Here is a 21,882-nt window from a genome sequence, read left to right on the forward strand (position 1 = left end):
TGTACTGAGGGAGGATATATCAGAAGACTTGTGCAGTGAGGCAATATGGGTAGAACTCAGGAATAGGAAAGGTGAAATCACAATGCTGGGGGTATACTACATGCCTCCCAACAGCCAGAGGGAGATAGAGGAGAGAACAAAAGAACAAAGAACAGAAGAGAAGTACAGCACAGGAACAGGCCCTTTGGCCCTCCAAGCCTGTGCCAATCGTCATGCCCTGACTAATCTAAAAAACAAACCTTCTGCCATTATTCAGTCCACATCCTTTTATTCCGTCCCTTTATGTAACCATCCAGGTGCCTCTTAAATGTCGCCAATTTGCCTGCTTCCACCACCTTTTCTGGTAGTTTATTCCAGGTTCCTACCAGTCTCTGTGTAAAAAACTTGCCCCGCACATCTCCCTTAAATTTACATCCTCTCACCTTGAACCTGTGCCCCCTCATAATTGAAACTTTAACCCTGGGAAAAAGCCTCTGACTATCCGCTCTATGTATCCCTGTTATAAGTTTGTAGACCTCTATCAGGTCTCCTCCCAGTCACCGTCTTTCCAGTGAAAACAATCCAAGTCTTTTTAACCTTTCCTCATAGCCAATGCCCTAGAGACTGGGCAAGATCCTGATGAACCTTCTCTGTACTCTGTCCAAAGCTACTACGTCATTCTGGTAATGTTGCGACCAAAACTGCGCACAATACTCCAAATGTGGCCTAACAAGGGTTTTATATAGCTGCAACATAGTTTGCAAACACTTGTACTCCGTGCCCCAGCTGACGAAGGTAAGCATGCCATATGCCTTCTTAGTCACCTCGAAATCTTGTGAAGTTATGGTCACTAAGCCCAAAGTGCTCTCCTACTGAAACATCGATCATCTGTCCTGGCTCATTCCCTAGTATCAATTCTAATTTGGCCTCCTCTCTGTGGTTGGATTGTCAACATACTGTCTCAAAAAGCCCCCCTGGACACATCTAACAAGTTGCTCACCAGCTGAGCCCCTGGCTCCAACGGAGTCCCAGTCAATAAGAGCAAAGTTGGAGACACCCACCACAACTACCCTGCTCTTTTCACACTTTTCCAGTATCTGATGACATATCTGCTCCTCTGTCTCCCGTGGGTTGTTGGGAGGTCTATAGGAAACTCCCAACATTATGATTTTACCCTTCCTATTCCTGAGCTCCACCCATAATGCCTCATTGCAAGATCCCTCTGATGTGTACTCCCTCAACTCAGCTGTGGTGTGATCCCTAACCAGCAATGCAATCCCCCACCCCTTTTGTTTCCCTTTCTGTCCCATCTAAAACAGCGATATCTGGAATGCTAAACTGCCAGTCCCGTCCCTCTTTTAACCATGTCTCTATAATGGCTATAACATCATAATTCCATACAGTAATCCATGGTCTTAGTTCATCTGCCTTACCCCCATTATACTTCTTGAATTGAAGTAAATGCACTCCAGACCTCCAGCCCCTCTGAGCCCTGCGATTTCCCTCTGCCTGCTCTTACTCTGCGCTATGCATATCTCAGTCTCTCTTTTGTCCCCAGTCCCTGCACTTACTGGCCTGTTGTTCCAGTTCCCAACCCCTGCCACACTAGTTTAAACCCTCCTGAAGAGCTCTAGCAAACTTCCCGCCCAGGATATTGGTGCCCCTCCAGTCCAGGTGCAACCTGTCCTTCTTGTACAGGTACCATCTTCCCCGGAGGACATCCCACTGATCCATATATCTAAAGCCCTCCCTCCTACACCAGCTCTGTAGTCATGCATTCAACTGTACTCTCTCTCTGTTCCTAGCCTCACTAGCCCGTGGCATGGGTAGTAATCCTCAGATTACTACCCTGGTGGTCCTGCGTTTTAGTTCCCTACCTAACTCCCTGAATTGTCTTCACAGGACCTCTTCCTTCTGCTTACCATTTGTGCCATTGTGGACAATGACTTCTGTCTGTTTTCCCTCCCGTTTCAGGATGTTCCATACCCACTCAGAGACATCCAGGATCCTGGCACCAAAGAGGCAACACACCATCCTAGAGTCTCGTTCACAGCCACAGAAATGCCTGTCTGTGCCCCTGACTATCAAGTCACCTACTACTCTTGTTTGCCTGGACTTTGCCCCACCTTGCTCTACAGCAGAACCAGTTGTGGTACCACAGGTCTGCCTGCTGCTTATACTACTTCCTGAGAGGCTATTTCCCCCACTGCAGTATCCAAAACGATATACCTGTTTGACAGGGGAATAGCCACACGAGACTCCTGCACTACCTGCCTGCCTGCCTCTCCTGGTGGTCACCCATCTATCAATCTGGACCTGTGGTCTGACCACCTCCCTAAAGCTAGTGTCTATCACTCTCTCTGCCTCCTGTATGCACCACAGTGTGTCCATGTGGGCAGATTTAGGAAAGATGTATAAACAGCAGAGTTGTTATGGTGGGTGATTTTAATTTCCCCAATATTAGCTGGGACTCACTTTGTGCTAGGGGCTTGGGATGCGGCAAAATTTGTAAGGATCATTCAGGAGGGTTTCTTGACACAGTATTTAAACAGACCAACCGGGGAAGGGTTTATACTGGACCTGGTTTTGGGAAATAAGCCTGGCTAGGTGAGTGAAGTTTCAGTGGGGGAGCATTTCAGGAGAAGTAACCATAATACCATGAGTTTTAAGATACTCATGGATAGCGATAATAGCAGTCCTCTGGTCAAGGTGTTAAATTGTAGCAAACTACAACAATTTTAGGCAGGAACTGGAGAATGTTGATTGGAGGCAGCTGTTTGAAGGTAAATCCACATTGAGGGAGTATTTCAAACAGCAGTTGATAAGAATTCAGGAGTGGCATATTGCTGCGAGAACGAAGGATAGGTATAGCATGTTATGTGAACCTTGGATGACCAAGGATGTTATGACCTTGGTCAAAAAGATAAAGGAAGCCTATCTAAGGTCTAGGCGGATGGGAACTGATGAAGCCCTTGAAAATTATAAGGAAAGTAGGAAAGAACTTAAACAAGGAATTAGAAGGGTGAAAAGGGATCATGAAAAGTCATTTGCATACATGATTAAGGAGAATCCAAGGCTTTTCATACATATATAGAAAGCAAGAGGGTAGCCAGGGAATAGGTTGGCCCACTCAAGGACAAAGGAGGGAATCTATATGTACAGCCAGAAGAGGTAGGTGAGGTTCTAAACGAATACTTTGTGTTGGTATACAGCCTTGTCTAAGCAGTGGGCCAGGGACCTGTCCCTGAGAGGTAACTGTACCCATTGCTGGTTGCCAGTGGACCCTGGTAGACATTTGTGTGCTTCCAGGGTACAATGCCAATGCACAAGAGAGGATGATGGTGAGGGATCACTGAATGTTTGATGTAGATGGAGGAAAGGTACATATGACTGGTGCCCATGGATTGTAACCTGGCCTGCAGTTTGGCTGTGGGCAACATAGAGGTCATTCAGATGGAGGAGTAAGCTGAATGTGCTCTGGTTTTCATGTTTCACAGTGACCAGCTTGTCGGGTGAGTTTGGTAAGATTAGAAGCAGAATATTAATGGGCCCTGGTGGATTATCAACAAGGAGTTTAACAAATGTTATTTGCCATCAATTGTCAACTCGCCACTGCCTGGTGAGAATCTCTCCATGCCGCTTGTGAAAAGTGTTCAATGGAGCAAGATGGTCTTGACATCAAGATTGGTGTCGAGGGATTTCTCATCCAATTCTGCCACACATCTCAATATAGCCCATGTCACTCAGGCTTCTTTAACATTCCTCCCAATGATTCTGGTTGTTGAAGCAGCCTCCATCTAAGTTAGTTTATATGCAAATAAGCAATATTTGGAAAACAAACAGCGATATTAAATACTATAATGGAGGCATTTTATGTTATGAGACAATATAAAATGGGTGAAAGTGAGTTGGCAGCCTATGCTATTGAACTAAGTGAAAATGTCCCTGATGATGGAGCACAAGAATGGAAATGAGAATGATTCTATCTCGTGACTTATGAGCTGAGTAGTATATTTTTCTTATGCAGCATTTTATAATTCTAATTGCATAGCTGTTATTTTCATAACATCACTAAAAATGAAAAATGTTGAAACATAATACAATGGTTAGCATATGTGCTCTGCAGCAACAGTAATACAGTAGAAGTAACAATTGATGTGCAAACAGTAATGGTTAATGATCACTGTAGTGCATGCTGTAGTGGCTTTTCTGCTGGAGATTAGCACAGTATTTATGATCCATTTGCATGAGTCTCTGTGACTATGACCCTTTTTGCTGTTAAATACATTTTGAAAATCAGACACCTCAGTTTCAAATATTAGACACTTTTCCCGACCTGTTGAATTTGACCAGGGGATCTGAGAAAACACAACTTTATATCAAAGGAAATGGGCCATGTTCCTGGTATGAAGTTATTCAGGCATAATAAGGACAAATTAAGCATAAAACTGCATATTTTTTAAAAATATATTAAATTTAGAGAGGCTGAAAAATGTGATGTAAGTGTTTAAAGTTATTACATAATTGAACAGGTTGGGCAGAATTAGATTAGTTTCAGTTATTTTAAGAATGAGGAGCAAAGAAGGCATGTTAAATGTGAGAGATTTAGAAATGGGCACCAGTGACTTCTTTACAGAGGGAACTGTGGAATTCACTTTGGTGTTAGCGATTAAGGCAGAAACTATGTCAAAATTCAAGACGACATCAGATAGATCCAAGAACAGGGAGAAAACAAAGGTAATTAATTCTTATTAGGATCATGCTTTGTATGGAGAGCAAATCCAGATTAATTAGACTGAAAGGTTTGTTTCATCTTGTACCTCCTATGTTCAATTCATTACACCAGCGTAGAATGTAATTTTGCCAAATGAGTTCTTAACCCAATCTCCCAATTGCGCTCAAAGTGTTTGACTAGTCAATAACTGAACCATATCAATCAAACTTAAACCTTGATCTTATGGTAAGCTGATCTTGGGCTAATACACGGCCAGTATAGTTCAGTTGGCTTGAGCCTCTTTGTTAGAAAAGGCAAAAATCAACTCAAGCTTTTATTCCTTATTATTACCGAACAATTATCATATGCATTCATTAAGGTTCCTTAGACAGCACCTTCCAAATCAAAGACCTCTACTATTTAGAAGGACAAAGGCAGCAGATGCATAAGAATGCTATCATCTGCAAGTTATCCTCCAAACCGCAGAGTCTTGACTTGAAGCAATATTCCTTCATTGCTGTTGTGTCAAAATCCTGGAAATTGCTTTCTGAAAGTACTGCGGGTGTCCCTACGACCTAACGACTGCAGTAGTTCAAGAATGCAGCCACCCACTATCTTCTCAAGGGCATTAGACAAAGGCAATAAATTTTGCCTGAGCCTGCAATGCCCGTATTCCAGAAACAAATTTTTAAAGAATCTTCCTGTTCAAAATCTTCACATGTAAAAGATTTGTGTAGAAAGGAAGGGGCCTAGTTTTAACATCTAGTTATAACATTACAGCTAGCTGATAATAGCTGTCAAGGGTCATGTTGGTTCAGCAATATACAAGAACATGGCAATATCATGAGCCCATACTCCAGCAAGGGATCAGGCTTCAGCAGGGGGTAGAAAATTGCCCCGGAGAAGTCATTGACAGATAATACCTGCTTCATAAGATTCCTGCTGACATTATAATGTACTCCAGCCTTTGATTTTAAAGTCCTTTCTTTTATTAAGTTGTTCAACATTTAAAACCATTCTCAGATCATGTTACAATACAGTTGAAGATTCAATGAGTTACATAATATTTGCAGGTGCATATATTGTGGGTTAAAACAATTGCACACATTATCACCATTGCTCACTGATAAGGTTAGATTCATTATTTGTTAAAAGGCTTGGCAAAAGTCTAAATTTGAAAGTGATACTTCTCGTCAATTTTTAAAATAAAGTTTTTTTTCTGAAAAAAAAAACTTCTTTAGTTTTTGAAAAGTGGTGTGGGGAAGAGTGAGTGGAAAAGAGAAGACCTTTGTGCCATTTTGTATGTACATTGAACATTGTTCAATCCTGTAACATGTTTATAAATAACAATAGAAATTAATCAGGTCAAATATTTTGACTGTTTCCCTTTGCAAAATTCTGGTTCAGTAATATATTTCTAAAATACTGTATAGAACTATTGCATATGGTTTTGTATCAAACTCTGGTCCTGAATGATGTTCTCCTAAAGTTCAATGTAAATTATTGGGGATGATATAAATTTCTGGGAAATGAGTTTTTTTGGTAAGGCCATATTTATTGCCCATTTATTGTCCAGAGCTGGCCTTGTGAAAGTGTGGTAAGCTCCCTTCTTGACCTGCTGCAGCCTGATAGTGAAAGTACATTTCTGATAAGAGGTAGAGTGTTCCAGGATTTTGGGTCAGTGCTGGTGGAGAATTTGTAATATAATTCCAAGGCAGGATGATGCGTAACCTGGAGGGAAATTTGCAGGCAACGCCTGTTAAACTTGACCTTCTAGGCAGTTGAGGTGTAGATGTGGGGATATGGAAACAGAAATAGGCCATTCAGTCCCTTCAGCCTGTTCCACCATTCAATGAGATCATGGCTGATCTGAGGCCTAACTCCATGTACCTGCCTTTGCCCATATCTTTCAATACGTTTACTTAACAAATATTTATCTCATATTTAAAATTAAACAATTCCCCTAACACAGATATTAAGCTAACTGGTCTGTAATTCCCTGGTCTTCCTTTTCTTAAACAATAGAGTGATATATGCAATTTTTCAATCTGGAAGGTGATTGCTGTATCTAGGAAACTCTGAAAGATCATAGTTAGGGCATCTACAATATACTCCCCTATTTCCTTTAACACTCTTGGATGGAAACTGTCAGGTTCAGGGATTTGTCATTCTTTAATTCCATTAATTTCCTTATTAGCGATGTTTTGCTTATGTTAATTTTATTCAGACCCTGTTCCTGACCCACTATTAAATTCCACAGGATTCCCAGCAAGCTATCCTTTTTTTCTACTGTAGGCAAAGTAATTATTCAACATGTCTATATTCATTGACAACACGTTCAGTCTTTAGTGGGCCAACATTGCTCCTGACCACCCACTTTCCCTTTATGGAGCTATAACATTCCTTCTCATTGATTTTGATCATAGAATTTCTACAGTGTAGAAGCAATCTTTGAATCCACACTGATGCTCTGAAGAGCAGTCACCCAGGCTCACTACCCCCATAACTCTGCATTTCCTATGGCTAATGCACCAGCCTGGTCGTCCCTGGATACTATGGGCCATCCACCTAACCTGTATATCTTTGGACTGTGGGAACAAACAGGAGCACCCAAAGGAAACACACACAGATCTGGGAGAATGTGCAAATTTACATAGTCAATCTGAATATGGAATCGAACCCAGGTTCCTGGTGCTGTGAGGCAGCAGTCCTAACCACTGAGCTATTGTGCCACCTGATGTCCCTGACCTTTCATAAGCCCTTTTAGTCACTCTTATAAGTTGCTTTGTGGCCCTTTGGTGGTCTTTTGTATATTTCCCTTTCAGCAGTATGTGCATGTTTTTTGGATTTTTGTAAGCACTTTTCTTTTGTTTTATGCTGTCCCTGGGGAGGTAATGCCAGAGAGAGGCACTGCAATACCAGTGCACTATGCTAATTGTGTTCACTACAGTCACAGTGAGCTCTGGTGGGCAGACTGGGGTGCCAATAAAATTGGTTCCTTTGTCCTGAAAGAAAATGAATTAGTCTAGTAAACATTAATTAAATTAAACCTCCTGATTTTTATAGCCAATTCCACTTGTTTTCCTAATTCCTCACTGTACCTGTATATTAGCCTTTTGAAGTTCATGCACTGGGGCACTCAGATCGTTCTGCTTCTCAAAGCTCTGTAATTTCTTACTATCACCTTTGCAAGGGCAATTAGGGATGAGCAATAAATCTTAGTCAGTGAACCCCACATGTCAGGAATAAATAAACAGTATTACTCATGTCCAGAGCACCACACCAGGGAATCAGTCTGAGAGAGTGTTCATGAGACAACACAGTATGGAGCTGGAGGAACACAGCAGGTCAGGCAGCATCAGAGGAGTAGGAAAGTTGACATTTTGGGTCAGGACCCTTCTTCAGCAAATGAAGGGTCCCAACCCAAAATATCAGCTTTCCTGTTCCTCTGATGCTACCTGACCTGCTGTGTTCATCCAGCTCCATACTGTGTTGTCTCTGACTCCAGTATCTATAGTTCTTGGTATCTCTGAGAGAGTGTTCATGCAGCTGACCATGTATTTTTTCAATAAAAACATGCAGGATGTTATCAGGATCGTGAATCTAGGCAATTTGGCTTTCCTTTTGCTTTCCTAGCCAGTACAACTCAGTTTTATACTCACTACCCCGGATGTCTGCTGTAGTTCCTTAAATTATCTTTGCCACACATACATCAATGAAGAATAAGTCCCATAGAAACCATCAGGAAGAACTCAAATCTTACAGGATCACCTCCCTATGTCAGAGAAATGGCCTGCTGGAATTAATGGAGGAAACTGAATATAAGGCACATTAATGATTCATTAGATTCAGAATATAACAATTCACCAAGTTTCAAAAAAAATTATTGCTGTATTTACACTGTTTAGTGGTGTTCTTACTGATCATATTGGACAAACAATCCAACAAAGCAACAACCAAATAAAGAGATGGCAGATGAAGTAATCACAACAACCTTTACAGTGCCAGCCAAATTTACCAAGGTTCCAACACCAACTCCGACTAGGATTTGTGCCAGCTGTACCATAGCACTGAGTGCAGCACAGTCGATGCCTTTACCCCTGCTTTCATTCAAAGGTGTTCCACTATTTGTTCTTTCAATCTGAAAACAGAGGAAGGCCAGGACTGTATGTAACTAGAATGGTTCAATGTTATTTTAAGGGGCTTTGATCTTCAAGAAAGGTATTTGAATTGACAAAACAATTTTTGTTCAGAGAAAGCAAACAACTAAAAGAGCTAGAGATAAAATTTGTCACAAAAATTACTACAAATGAAAGAAAGCAGTGATTTAATTCCTTGTATCTCATGTCTATGAGCAAATGAACAAGGAATATTGCATTGTATTACAGCAGAAAAAACATAGAATTTGACCCAACTGGTAAGCCCATGTTGGTGGTTTATGTTCCTTATGAACCTGACCCCAGCCTACTTCATCTAATCCCTTCAATATATCCTATTTGTTTTTTCCTCATGTATTTATCTAGCTACATCTTAAATATACCTGAGCTATATGCATCAAGTACTTATTGTGGTAGTGACTTCTAAATTCTAATCACTCTCTGTGTAATGATATTCTTTTGTATACTCTAATCATTTCAGGGATAACTTACTTTATATTTATGGCCCCTAGCTATTGTCTTCCCTGGAAATGGAAACATCTCTTTTAGAACTTTAAATTCCTCTATAAGATCATACTTCAGTGATATTTTTCTAGAGAAGGGTTGCAGCATGTTTAATTTTTCCTTGTAAGTATCAATCTCCAGAAGAGACATTGGACAGAACGAAATAAGGATCTGGATAACCTGGATGTGGAGCAGAATCAGACCAAAAGTCTGATGAGGCTCAATGTGCAGATCACCTCCCTCCATCCTTTATACTTTTCACAAGCAGCATGGTGAAATGCTCATTAGGGATCAGTGAGTTGCCAATTGATGATGATTAAAGCTTGTTAAATATCTTGTTGATAGTTCAACTCACCTCATTAATACTGAAAACAAAAATTGCTGGAAGTCACAGCGAGTCAAGCAGCATCCGTGGAGACAGAGCAAGTTAACATTTTAAGTCTAGATGACTCTTCTGATTAGCTTGCTCTCTTTCCACGGATACTGCTTGACCCGCTGTGATTTACAGGAACTTTTGTTTTCTGTACAGACTCCAGCATCTGCAGTAATTTAAATCACCTCATTAATAATCAGTTTTCTACCTTATCAAACTCCCCAAACAAGGTAGACGTCGAGAAAACGTTGACCTGGAAACCAGAGCGGGTACTTGATGACTTCAGCCTGCTGCTTGCTCTGAAAGACTTCCATGATGGACAAAGAGCACCAGAATTTGAGGGCACACTCCAATGGCACAAACTACACACACCCCATGACCACAGTCACTGGCATCCAACATGTGCCAGTTTCTTTTGGCACATCTCCAGTCCACGTACAGGATCCTTCTGCAGTTCAATGTTGCACCTCAGGCTACATCGGTACTGATCATTGCAATGCTGCAGCAAAGACACTGGGGGTGACATTGAGTGAGGGTAGATGTTGCAGGGACAAAAATAGAAATTGCTGGAAAAGCTCAGCAATCTGGCAGCATCTGTGGAGAGAAATCAGATTTAACATTTCGGGTCGAGTGGCCCTTCCTCAGTAGATGTTGTAGGCATTGATGAGAGTGGTTAGGCATGAGCCTTGATGGGAGGTGGGTACAGTAGCTGAGAGAGAGTGAGTGTGAGGTATTGGAAAGGAGATAGTGACATTTAAGCTGGCAGAGTGGAGAAGGTCGTTGACTATTTTGTTTTCAGTGTTGAGCTTTTCTATAGATGGGTTGAGACAATGGCAAATTCAGACCAGGCTGGCATGGCCAGGTGTCATAGATTTCACTGCCAATCCTAGGGGAACAGGACACGCTTTCGCTGTACCACCTCATCTAGCCTGAATTCCGAGTCTCTGCCCATAATTGGGAACATCAATTTTCTCTGCCTACCATGACCGGGGCCTATATCAAGAGCTGTGCAGAGTAGCTCTAGACTGATCTATGCTTGTCAGGGTGTAGGACAGCCCTCTAAAGATTGATTGGGCACAGGGAATGCGAATAAATTCCAGGATCTCTGGTGAGTCCAGGAACAGCGTGTGCTAAAATGCAGCCAGAATCAGCTTTGAGGGACACCAAAGGGCAAAATAGTTAGTCAATGTTAGTTAAGATACAACAAGAAATTCCACTTGGCCTCGCTATGGGAATCCCTTTAAAAAGCTTGACACAACTTGGATATAGCCGAAAAAACATATAATTCAGCCTTGACTGCTGAAACTTTAACTTGCATATATCTGGATATAATCACAAAAATACTAAATCTCAAAGGAAATAGCAATTTATACTGCTTCAGTAGAAAGTACTGATTGGTTGGCAAGCAAACTCGGGTACAGGCTTTGCTAGGGAGAATGCAAAAGGGAGCAATTAACTGCTAAGCTTTTGTTTAAATTTAAACTTGATCAGTTAGCTCTGATTGGTAGGCCACCGCCATGGGAAATGAATGGGAAAAGATTGACCCAAGTTTTTGTTCAGTTGAAAAATGCACCATGCATGGACAAGTTATTTCTCTTCGCAAAGGACAGGGTTCTAAGGGAGACAGGGGTGGGTTGGTGATGTTACTGCATCAGTAATCCCAAGGCCCAATAATGCTTCTGAGTGCCACTTTATAGAAAATATGTAACTGTATTTGAGAGAGTGAAGAAGCTATTTACTAGAATATTTTCAGACAAGAGAAACTTCAGTTATGAGGATAGATTTAGTAGTAAGGACTATTCTACCTGGGGAAGATCTGATCGGGGTTTTCAAAGAGTAGATAGGGATAAGCTGTTTCTACTTGTAATAACAAAAGAGAACAAGAGGGCAAGAATTGGAAGTGACGTGCAAACAAAGCATGATGTGAAGTGAGAAAAAGCTTTTTCACACAGCAAGGAGTTAATACAGTACTGATCTGCTCCAATCAGGGAGCCCTGGATGGCAGATAAAAAGAGGAATGTCAGAGATTCTGTTCACTCTGAGAGCTGGCTCTGAGGAAGCTGGATCAGTGTCAATGATGCTCCACGTGTAAATACAGGGTGACATGATGGTGGAAATCCAGCCTCTGTGGAGTTACTTCAGTGACGACGAGAGAAAAGCATGCTCCTGAAGAAATTTGCTGGCAACAGTTGTCTTTGAGATGGGGGAGGAATTTCTAGCATCATACCATTATTTGGGAAGTTTGTCTCGTTTGATCCTGCTGTTGAAAACTGGATCCAGCATGTGGAAAGAATGCATTATTTTTTCCGGGCAAATGATATTGGGGCAGATGAAAAGCAACGAGTTATTCTCCTTACAGGTTGTGGACCCATAGCTTTTTCTGTTATTAGGAACCTAACTTTCCCTGAGGTACCAGATATTAAAACCTTTCAATAGTTGATAGATTTAGTTAAGTAATATTATGACCCCAAGGCTCCTATAATTCTGAGACGCTATCAGTTTTACTTGGCAATTCGATAACCAGTGGAATCTATAACAAGGTAAGATGACTGGCAGAGGCATGTGACTTTGGTTTAACAAGGACCCAAGGACAATTTGCTTGGTGCTGTGGGATTAATGATGTAGCCATGCAAAAGTGCCTATTGCTCTAGACCAACTGGACTCCAAACAGGCACTAACCACTGGCTTTATCATTGGAAAATGTGGCAAGTAGAGCATATCAGTTGCAGGGCACTCAGATGGAAGTGGATGTACTCACTAGACTGACTGAGCTTGGTGAACACCACTTGATTAAAGGCATTTTCATAGCCTCACACAGGACATATCCTAAACAGAGGGACTCTAGGTCAGCCCATAGCAAAACATCAAAACAAAGCCAAGCCTCGGCCAAATGGTTAAAATTTTCTTTAGGATCCGAGCCAACAAGCCATTATAGTTGCTGCCGGTATGCGGGCTCGAGACAGCAAAAGAGTCCCACTAGACCTAAATGGAGGAAGAGAATGCAGACCGGTATCCAGGAGAGTGCACACCTTGCAAAGTCCACCTACCTCTGGTTTGGAACAGTTTAATTGCTAAGTAACATCCAAATCAGAACCAATTAAAGTAAATGTCTGGTTAAATAGTCACTTGGTTCTAATGGACGTTAATACTGGTGCTGTTGTTTCAGCGATCGCACAGCCAATCTTTAACAAAAAATTCACTCTGGACTCCAACCCTTAAGTTTGCGCAAGACCTTGGCTAGACTGAGAACTTATACCAGGGAGCCTTTATAAACTAAGGGTGCAACTTCAGTTCCAGACTCTTATGAGAGCAGCTGATTCAGTTACCACTGATTTTAGTGAAAGGCCCAGGCCCAAGCCTGATAGGGTGAAACTGGTTGAGAAAGTTTCACGTAGGTAGGCTCAACATTTTTTGATTAAAGAATGGCTACATCAGTGAAGTCTGAATTCAATACCTGGAAGATTTTCAGGAAGGTCTAGGGACTATAAAGGAGCCAAGGACAATGTGCTTGTTGACAAGGAAGCAATTCCACAATTCTGCAAGGCCCGCCCAGTGTCGTTTGCCTTATGGGCAAACGTAGAGGGAGGTATCAGAGTCTGGAAAGCAAAGAAATCATCAAACAGTCCAGTTTGCGAAATGGGGAGCATACAGACTGTGAAGCCTAATAGGTTGGTTCACCTTTGTGGTGACTTTTAAACAAATGGCATCCAGGACTTTGGCTAATGCAGAGTGTAAATATGCCCAGATAGAGTGGGAAGGTTTGGTGGTCATATTTGGAGTTAGGAAATTCCACCAATACCTTTATGGATGCAAATTTGTAATAATAACAGAGCACAAACTCCTGCTAGGTCTACTTAAAGAGGACAAGGCAGTGTCGCCCATAGCTACAGAATGAATGATGGGCTGTAATGTAATTACAATTTGGAACACCGTCCGGGAAGCCAAGTAACAAATGCAGATGCAGTGAGCCACCTCCTGCTGGCAGATACACCACTGGTCGTGCTGCCACCGAAATAGTCAGTGACGGTTTTAAGTTTTCTGGACACACTTCCAGCGACAGCTAAAATATCAGACTTTGGATGCGGAAAGATTCGGAGCTGGCAAAACTGAAACAGCTGGCTGTGATGGGTGAAACCAAAGGGCTGTCACAACCAGAACTGAAACCCTTTTGGGCCCAGTGAGACCAGATCACAGTAGAGGATGGCATAATATTATTGGGACCAAGAGTGAGTGTCCTGAGGAAAGGTCACTGGCAGATACTGGCTGAACCTCACCTGGATCATCCAGAGGCTTCCAAAAAGAAGATGTTTGGTGAGAAGTTATGCCTGGTGGGCAGGTTTGGATTGGTGGGGGAGTACCCAGAGTGCCCACAAGGACAAAAATTACACCAGCAGTTCCCCCACATTTGTGGGAATAGCCAGGTAAAGCCTGGACTCAGTTATATGTTGACTGTGCAGGTTCTTTCATGGGCTCAATGTTCTTAGTCATTGTGGTTTCCCACTCAAAGTGGCTGGATGTGCATAAAGTTCATTCGTCAAACACAAGGACGACAATAGAAAAACCATGTGTCTGCTACAAACACAGGCTCCCGGAAGTGTTGGTCAAAGATAACGGGTCATGGTTTATCAGCAGAGAATTTGAATATTTCCTAAAGTCGAATCATATTGACATATAAAGACAGCTCCACACCATCCATCATCAATGGTCTGGCAGAAAGAGCAAAGCTAACTTTGAAGGCAGGCTTAAATGAACAGCCTACAGCTTCACTAGATACCAAACCGTCCCGGTTCCTGTTTGATTATAGGACCATCTCTCATGCAAATGCAGAGATCCCTCCAACAGAGTTACTAATGGGGAGAAAACTCCCCACTCAGTTAAATCTGGTCTTCCCAGATCTGGGGGGAAAGAGTGAGATGGCATCAGGAGTGCCAATGCCAGCCAGAAGATTCCACTAAGTTTGAGAGCGTGTTTACTTCAGGGACAAAATTTGGTGTAGGAACCATGGGAATGGGTAAGAGGCATGGTCAATGCGATGTTGGTTCCAATGTCGTATGATATTCGGGTAGGAGCAATGGTCCTGAGCAAGCACATGGACCATATAAAATCTACATACTTGCAAATGGTGTCATAGTAAAATGTGCCCGGCTTCTTGGCTGCTTTTCTGACTGTTCTGGAATCTGTGGACTCTCCTTTTCAATCAGGTATTGAAGATAGCTCAGAATCTGAGAGGGACACGGCAGATGTCACCACCTCAAGGCCTTTGGCACCTAAAGAGGAAATGAATTTCTTCCCAGATGCTCGGAGCACAAGAAATGAGCTACTATACGTTAAACATCGTCCATATCAGAGGCAGAGTTGGAGCAAGCTACCAAACAAAAAGGTCCAGCCAATGTCCTCAGACTCGGGGGGAGGGATGTAGTGATTGTACTGAGGTCAGCCAGGTGGATCTCATGGAATATGAGCTCCCTGATTGGACCAGATTAACAGTCCCAATCAGGGAGCCCTGGCTGACAGATAAAAACAGGAGTGTCAGATATCTGTTCACACTGAATGCTGGGTCTGAGCAAGCTGGATCAGTGCCAAGGACTCTCCACGTGTAAATAGAGGGTGACATGGTGACAAGATACTGGCTTCTGTGGAGTTATTTCAAATACTACCCCACATATTCAAAGATATCTCAAGGATGGGCAGTGTAGATCACAGCAAAGTTATCAATCTACATCCTCTACAACTGATGTTACCTTTGCTCACATCCTGAGCACTTAGACACTTTGTTAGAATTGCAGAATTGGCTGTTAGAGAAAATTGCTTTTCAAAGGTCAACTTCTGTTGCTCTCAAGCACCATCGTGACTCAAAACAGCTGTCAATTCGTGGTGTCTGCACAAAGATGTGCTCGTTCTCAAAGGCACTTCATTTATTGAAGTCATGCATGGTAACGCTCATTGTAATGAACAGTAGGAGCTCGGACAGGTGAAAGAAATTTTGTGATTTCAACAAAAGGTAAAAATAACAAGCACCAAAGAAATTCCAGTAGGAAAAGAATACCACAGCTTTTAAAAATAAAAAAAAACTCTTCACTACCACTGCCAATGCCTAGAATAAGGAAGTGTTCCAACTTGGCAAATCCACCTCAATTTAGGTAGCAATTAGAGCAACTTTTCACTTTGGGGAGGTGGAGACAGGATTGCTTTGGGCCCATCAACTTCAGAAGCAGATTATAAGCAGCCATAAGGATAAGACAACTGCCAAGGTTGGCTGGTTAGGGGATCATCCTTGGGATTCTGAGACTTTGTTCTCATTATTTTAGAATGTATTAGGTATCAACCCTCCCCCTCCCCACCCTCACATCCCCCACCAAACCAATCTCAAATGGAGATTTGCTAGAGGCATTCAAAATCATGAAGGACCTGGGCAACCAGGTGGAGAGAAACTGCTCCCACTGGTAGGAGGATTGAGAACCAGAGGGCACAGAATTAAAGTAAGTGACTTGTCTCATAATCCCTCTTTGTTTCTCTAATAAGCTTTCCACATTCTTGCTGAACCTTCGGTTCTCCTCAATTGCACTTTCTATCTGACGCCTGTCATAAGTACACTTCTTCTGATCTGTTTTCTTTTCTATCTCCTTTTTCATCTAGGATCTCACAATTTGTTTGTCCTATCCCTCCCTTTTCAGAGAATACACATTGACTGTACCTGAAGCCCCTTGTTTAGGTACAGTTTTTTCATTTTACTTCTGGTTCTGGTCAATCTAGCATGGTTCTGTAGCCTTGCTGAAGTCAACTTTCCAGCAGTAAATCATTCTTACTCTGGATTGTCCTTTGCCCATTTACATTGTCATCGTAAATCTTTCAGTACAATGAGCGCTGTTTGCTGCAGACAGCACTGACAAAACATGCTGCAAGGAATTCACTCCTAGCTCTGTTCAGCTGCAACTCCTCTGGCTTGTACAGGTACAATCTTCTCCAGAGCCAGTTCCAGTCTCCCAGAAATCTCATGCCTACCCTCCTGTATTGTCTCTCCAGCCACACATTCATCTGCCTTATCCTATACTTCCCTACTCCATTGCATACGGCACTGGGAGTAATCCAGAGATTACTATTCCATTGCATACGGCACTGGGAGTAATCCAGAGATTACTATTCCACTGCATACGGCACTGGGAGTAATCCAGAGATTACTATTCCACTGCATACAGCACTGGGAGTAATCCAGAGATTACTACATTTGAGGTAGACAAACAGGTGGCTGGAAGAACTCAGCAGGCCAGGCAGCATCTGGAGGAAAGGAGAAGTCAGCATTTCGGGTATGACCCTTCTTCAGGGCTGGATGTGGGGGCGGGGGAGCTGTAGATAAAGTGGGGGGTGAGGTTGTTTCTGGCCACCTCCATGCCCACCACGCTGTGCTGCTGCCACTACGCACGTGCAGACCTCATCCAGCTCCGTGTTTCTCCCAGTCTAAAGCCACTTCCAGTTCCCATCTGGCACCCGAGTGTCCACAACCATCGACCAGGACCCACAGGCGCTCACCTTCAACCTCTATCTCTGCTCCAGATGAATCCACAAACACTGGCCTGGGTTTTGCTGATGAAAGGACTGGCACCTGCTTCTACTTCCCTCCACTCCAGACTCCACTCCCTCTCCAATCAACACACGGACTCCTATCCCCAGGGTCAATCCTGGACCCCACTGCCCACCTGCAGCTATGCAGTCCAACTCTCCCTCATCTGTCCATCCCCACAATACACCCTACCCCTCCATCTCTCCTCCCTCCTCTCTACTTCATCTCTCCCACACCCTTCCCATCATCCAATCCTCCATCCCACTCCCCAGCACACTCCCCTGCCACTCTCCTTTCCCTCCCACAACTACTCTACCCCACCACATCTCGTCCAACTCTCACCCATCACATGCTATAGCCCTCCCACCAACCCCCCATCCTTCAACCTTCTTGAGAACACCCTCAAAACCCCACCTCTGAATCTTGCTGCATGTTCAACATCCCTCTGAGGCTGAACGATCTGTCCCCAGTAAAGGCCTCATGTTTGTGCCCCTCATCCCCTATTTCAACAACTTCCTTGCCCGCCACGACATGGAACTCTTCTTCTGCTACCTCTGCCTCAATGCCTTCTTCTTTGATAAAGATTCCCACAACCTTCCTCCGGAGACCTCTTCTCCCACCTCCAACCTTCCTCCTCCTTTTGGACACCCTTCCTGCCGGCCTCTTACCCGCCCTAGACCTCTTCATTGCTAACTGCCAACGTGACATCGACTGCCTTGATTTCTCCACAACACCCCACCCGCTCCAACCTCTCCCCCTCTGAAGGTGGTGCGGCGCTCCACTCTCTCCACACCAATCCCTGTTTCACTATCAAACCCGCTGACAAAGACGGGGCAATGGTAGTCTGGAGGACGGACCTCTGTGGCACAGAGGCCAAACGCCAACTCTCCGACACCACATCCTACTTACCTCCCTCTTGAACATGACCCCACAATGGCCCATCAAGCCACTGTCTCCCACACTGTCCATGACTTCATCGCCTCTGGTGATCTCCCCTCCATCCCTCCAAACTTATAGTACCCCAGCCCCGCACTGCCTGGTTCTATCTGCTCCTCAAGAGCCACAAGCCCATCTTCCCCAGCCAACCTGTCGTCTCTGCATGCTCCTGCCCCTACTTTGACTCCATTCTGTCCCCCTTGGTCTAGGATCTCTCCTCACCTACATCCAGGGCACAAACCATGCTCCCTACCTCTTCGGAAACTTCCAGCTCCCTGGCCCCCAGCATTTCATCTTTACTATGGACTGCAATCCATACCCCACAAGGATGGCCTACAGGCCCTCAGTTTTTTCCTCTCCAACAGACCAATTCAGCATCCCCCCAATAATACCCTCCTCCACCTCACTGAACTAGTTCTCACCCTCAATAACTTTTCCTTCAATTCTTCCCACTTTCTCCAAATCCAGGGGGTTGCCAATGGGCACTCACATGGGCCCCAGCTATGCCTACCTGTTTGTCAGTTATGTCAAACAGTCCCTCTTCAGTACGTACACCGCTACTGTTTCCCAACTCTTCTGCCATTACATTGATGACTGCGTAGGTGCTGCATCGTGCACCCAGACTGAAATGGAGCAGTTCATTGACTTCACTAATAACTTGCACCCTACCCTCAAATTCACTTAGTCCATCTCAGACACCTCCCTTTCCTTTCTTGATCTCTCCATTTCTATTTCTGGTGACAGTTTATGGACCGACATTTACTATAAACCCACAGACTCCCAGAGCTACCTAGACTACACCTCCTCCCATCCTGTATGCTGCAAAAACTCCAACCTGTTTTCCCAATTCCTTAGTCTCCGTTGCATATGGTCTAACGAGGAGACGTTCCACTCCCAAGTACTCCTCTTGTACAGCCAAGCTATTCTTGGTGTCACAATCCTGGCTCTGACTGCACTCCTTTGAGGAAGACGCGTGTTCACTAGCTGCCAAAACAGCTGACCGATTTGTGAGCAGGACCCCAGGGTACGTTTGTACTCTCGCCTGTTTCTCTTGGGCTGCCTGGCAGACAACTCCCCCTTCCTGCCCCCAGCGTGATGTGACCACCTTTCTGAATGTGCTATCCATGTAACTCTCAGCTTCATTGATATGCTACACTGACTCCAGCCGCTGTTTAAGCTCAGAAACCCAGAGCTCAAGTTTCTGCTGCTGCAAGTACTTCCTGCACTTGTGATAGTCTTGGACACTGGTGGGATCTATGACTTCCCACATAATTATAGATTACATATTCCATCTACTCGGTTGAACTCAGCTGCCATATCTTAAAATTATTTTCATTTTTAAACTAATTCAGTGGTCATCACTGGCTAGGCCAGCATTTAACTGCCAAAGATTCAACCATATTGCTGTGGGTTTGGAGTCACATGTAGACCAGACCAGGTGAAGATGACAGATTTCCTTCCCTGAAGAACAGTAGTAAACCAGCTGGGCTGATGGGATAATCAACAATGGTTTCGTGGTCATCATTAGATTCTTAACTCCAGATTTATTTTATTCAAATGGCAGGATTTGAAGCTGAGTCACCAGACTCTGTGGATTAACAGCCTAGCAATAATAGCACTAGGCCATTGCTTACCCATTACTTTGGATTACTTATATTACTATATTACTTATATTACTATATGTGAGTTTAATTTAAAGAGTAAGATCCAAAGAACATAAATTTTGTACTTGTTATAAAATGTAGTTCCAAGATAGGGAGATAGTTTCTATCCAAGCACTCTCGTATTTCAGGCCTGTAGACTTACCTTTTCTTTCCTGTGGTATTCAGCTATCAGGTTAAAGGGCACAGTGTAAAGAGTACTGGACATCACCCCAAAAGCTGTACAGAGGACCAGCGTGGAGAGAACATTAGGAAAGAGGCCAATCAATCCAGTTCCAAGGCCAAACAGGAAATACCCAACAAAGTACGTTCCTTTCAATCCTATTATAGGTAAAAAGATCTTTTGTAGATCTGTAAGAGAATCAGTGGTAAAAAAAACTATTTAATTTGTTGTCTAATCAGTATTTGGACAATAATGTAAAACTACAAATGCTAGAATGTGAAATAACGTAAGGCTTGGAAGTATCACAATGCGTATTCTCAGTCAGCATTGGAACAATAAAAGCAAAATAGTGCAGATGCTTGATATCCGAAATAAAAACAGGAAGTGCTTACAAACTCAGCAGGTCTGGCAGTATCTGTGGAGAGAGAAACAAAGTCAACATTTCAAATTGAATATAACATTTCTTCAGAACAGATTCTTAACTGTTTCTTCTGTCCACAGATGTTGCCAGAACTACCAAGTTTCTCCAGTACTTCATAGATCATAGAATCCCTACAGTGTGGAAACAGGCCCTTCGGCCCAACAAGTCCACACTGACCCTTGGAGCATCCCATCCAGACCCATCCCCATATAACCCACACATCCCTGAACACTACAAGCAATTTAGCATGGCCAATCCATCTAGCCTGCACATCTTTGGACTGTGGGAGGAAACCAGAGCACCCAGAGAAAACCCACACAGACACAGGGAGAATGTGCAAACTCCACACAGACAGTTGCCCGAGGCTGGAATTGAACCTGGATCCCTGGCGTATGAGGCTGCAGTGTTAACCACTGAGCCACCATGCTGCCCACCTGTTTTAATTCAAGAAATAATTATGGGCTTATATTTTGGATATAAAATATCTTCAGAAATTTGAAATTTGATTGTATGTCAGACCCGAAACAGGAACCAATTTTCTCCTTTACACAATAATTGGCAATGTTACATGTTTTCTATTGGTAATCTTGCATAGACTTTTAAGGAGAAGTGATATAGTGTTGTTGCTACATAGTTTGGAGGATAGTTTGGAGGATACTATCAGCTTCCAGTATTGCAAGCTGCCCATCTCAAACTATGCACTTTCCAAATCAATTAAATGAAAGTATTATATAATTTTAACCAGGTGTAAATTGAATTTGAAGTCTTGCTTATTGCCACTAAGTTTAGGTGCCAGATTCTTTTCTCATAAAAATGTGACTGCACAATGTAAGGCACTGAGTTGAATTTTTCCAGTCCCTGACAACGTGGGAAATGTTGAGTCAGCTGCAAAAATAATGTGAGATCGGAAAAATGAGATTTTCAACATCAAATAACAAAGTCTGATTTTGTACCAAGGTTTGACTAGTTGGGACAAGAATCGTGCGAATGAGCAGTGAGGGGCCAGTTGCAAATGTTCCTATCTCATTATTACTTGCTCTTGCCTTACTTATATCCAGTTTGCCATTCTCCCACGCAGCGGGGAGAAATTGGTCAGTGACAAGTCCTGACAAGAAAGTCAGAGTGGATATCTGGTGTCTGCAGCTCACTCCTTGCTTCTTTTGATCTCCATCTCAGCCAACAGTGCCCAGCATCTCCAGACATGCTCCATGGGCAGTAACTGCCTGCACCCCAGTGTCCATACACCAGCCTCACCACATCACTACGGCAAAGTTTCAACTCACTACAATTTTCAACTTCAGCACTGAGGTCCAACTCACTACAATTCTCAACTTCAGCACTGAGTTCTAACTTACTGCAATTCTTCACATCAGCACTGAGCTCTAACTCACTACAATTCTCTACTTCAGCACTGAG

At 43.2% G+C, this 21,882-nt stretch overlaps 1 protein-coding gene across 1 annotated transcript in view; it reads right to left on the minus strand.

The window, feature by feature from the left end:
• Positions 1 to 8,609: 8,609 nt before the first annotated feature.
• Positions 8,610 to 21,882, minus strand: part of slc45a2 (solute carrier family 45 member 2) — a 36,637-nt gene continuing 23,364 nt past the window's right edge. The window contains exons 6-7 of the mRNA XM_048604497.1: positions 20,028 to 20,233; positions 8,610 to 8,834 (exon numbers count right to left, since the gene is read on the minus strand). Of these exons, the coding sequence (XP_048460454.1) occupies positions 8,610 to 8,834; positions 20,028 to 20,233 (431 nt within the window). The remainder of the gene's footprint in view (positions 8,835 to 20,027; positions 20,234 to 21,882) is intronic.

This window comes from Rhincodon typus, chromosome 1 (assembly GCF_021869965.1).
Source record: "Rhincodon typus isolate 14 chromosome 1, sRhiTyp1.1, whole genome shotgun sequence".
Lineage (NCBI taxonomy): Eukaryota > Metazoa > Chordata > Chondrichthyes > Orectolobiformes > Rhincodontidae > Rhincodon > Rhincodon typus.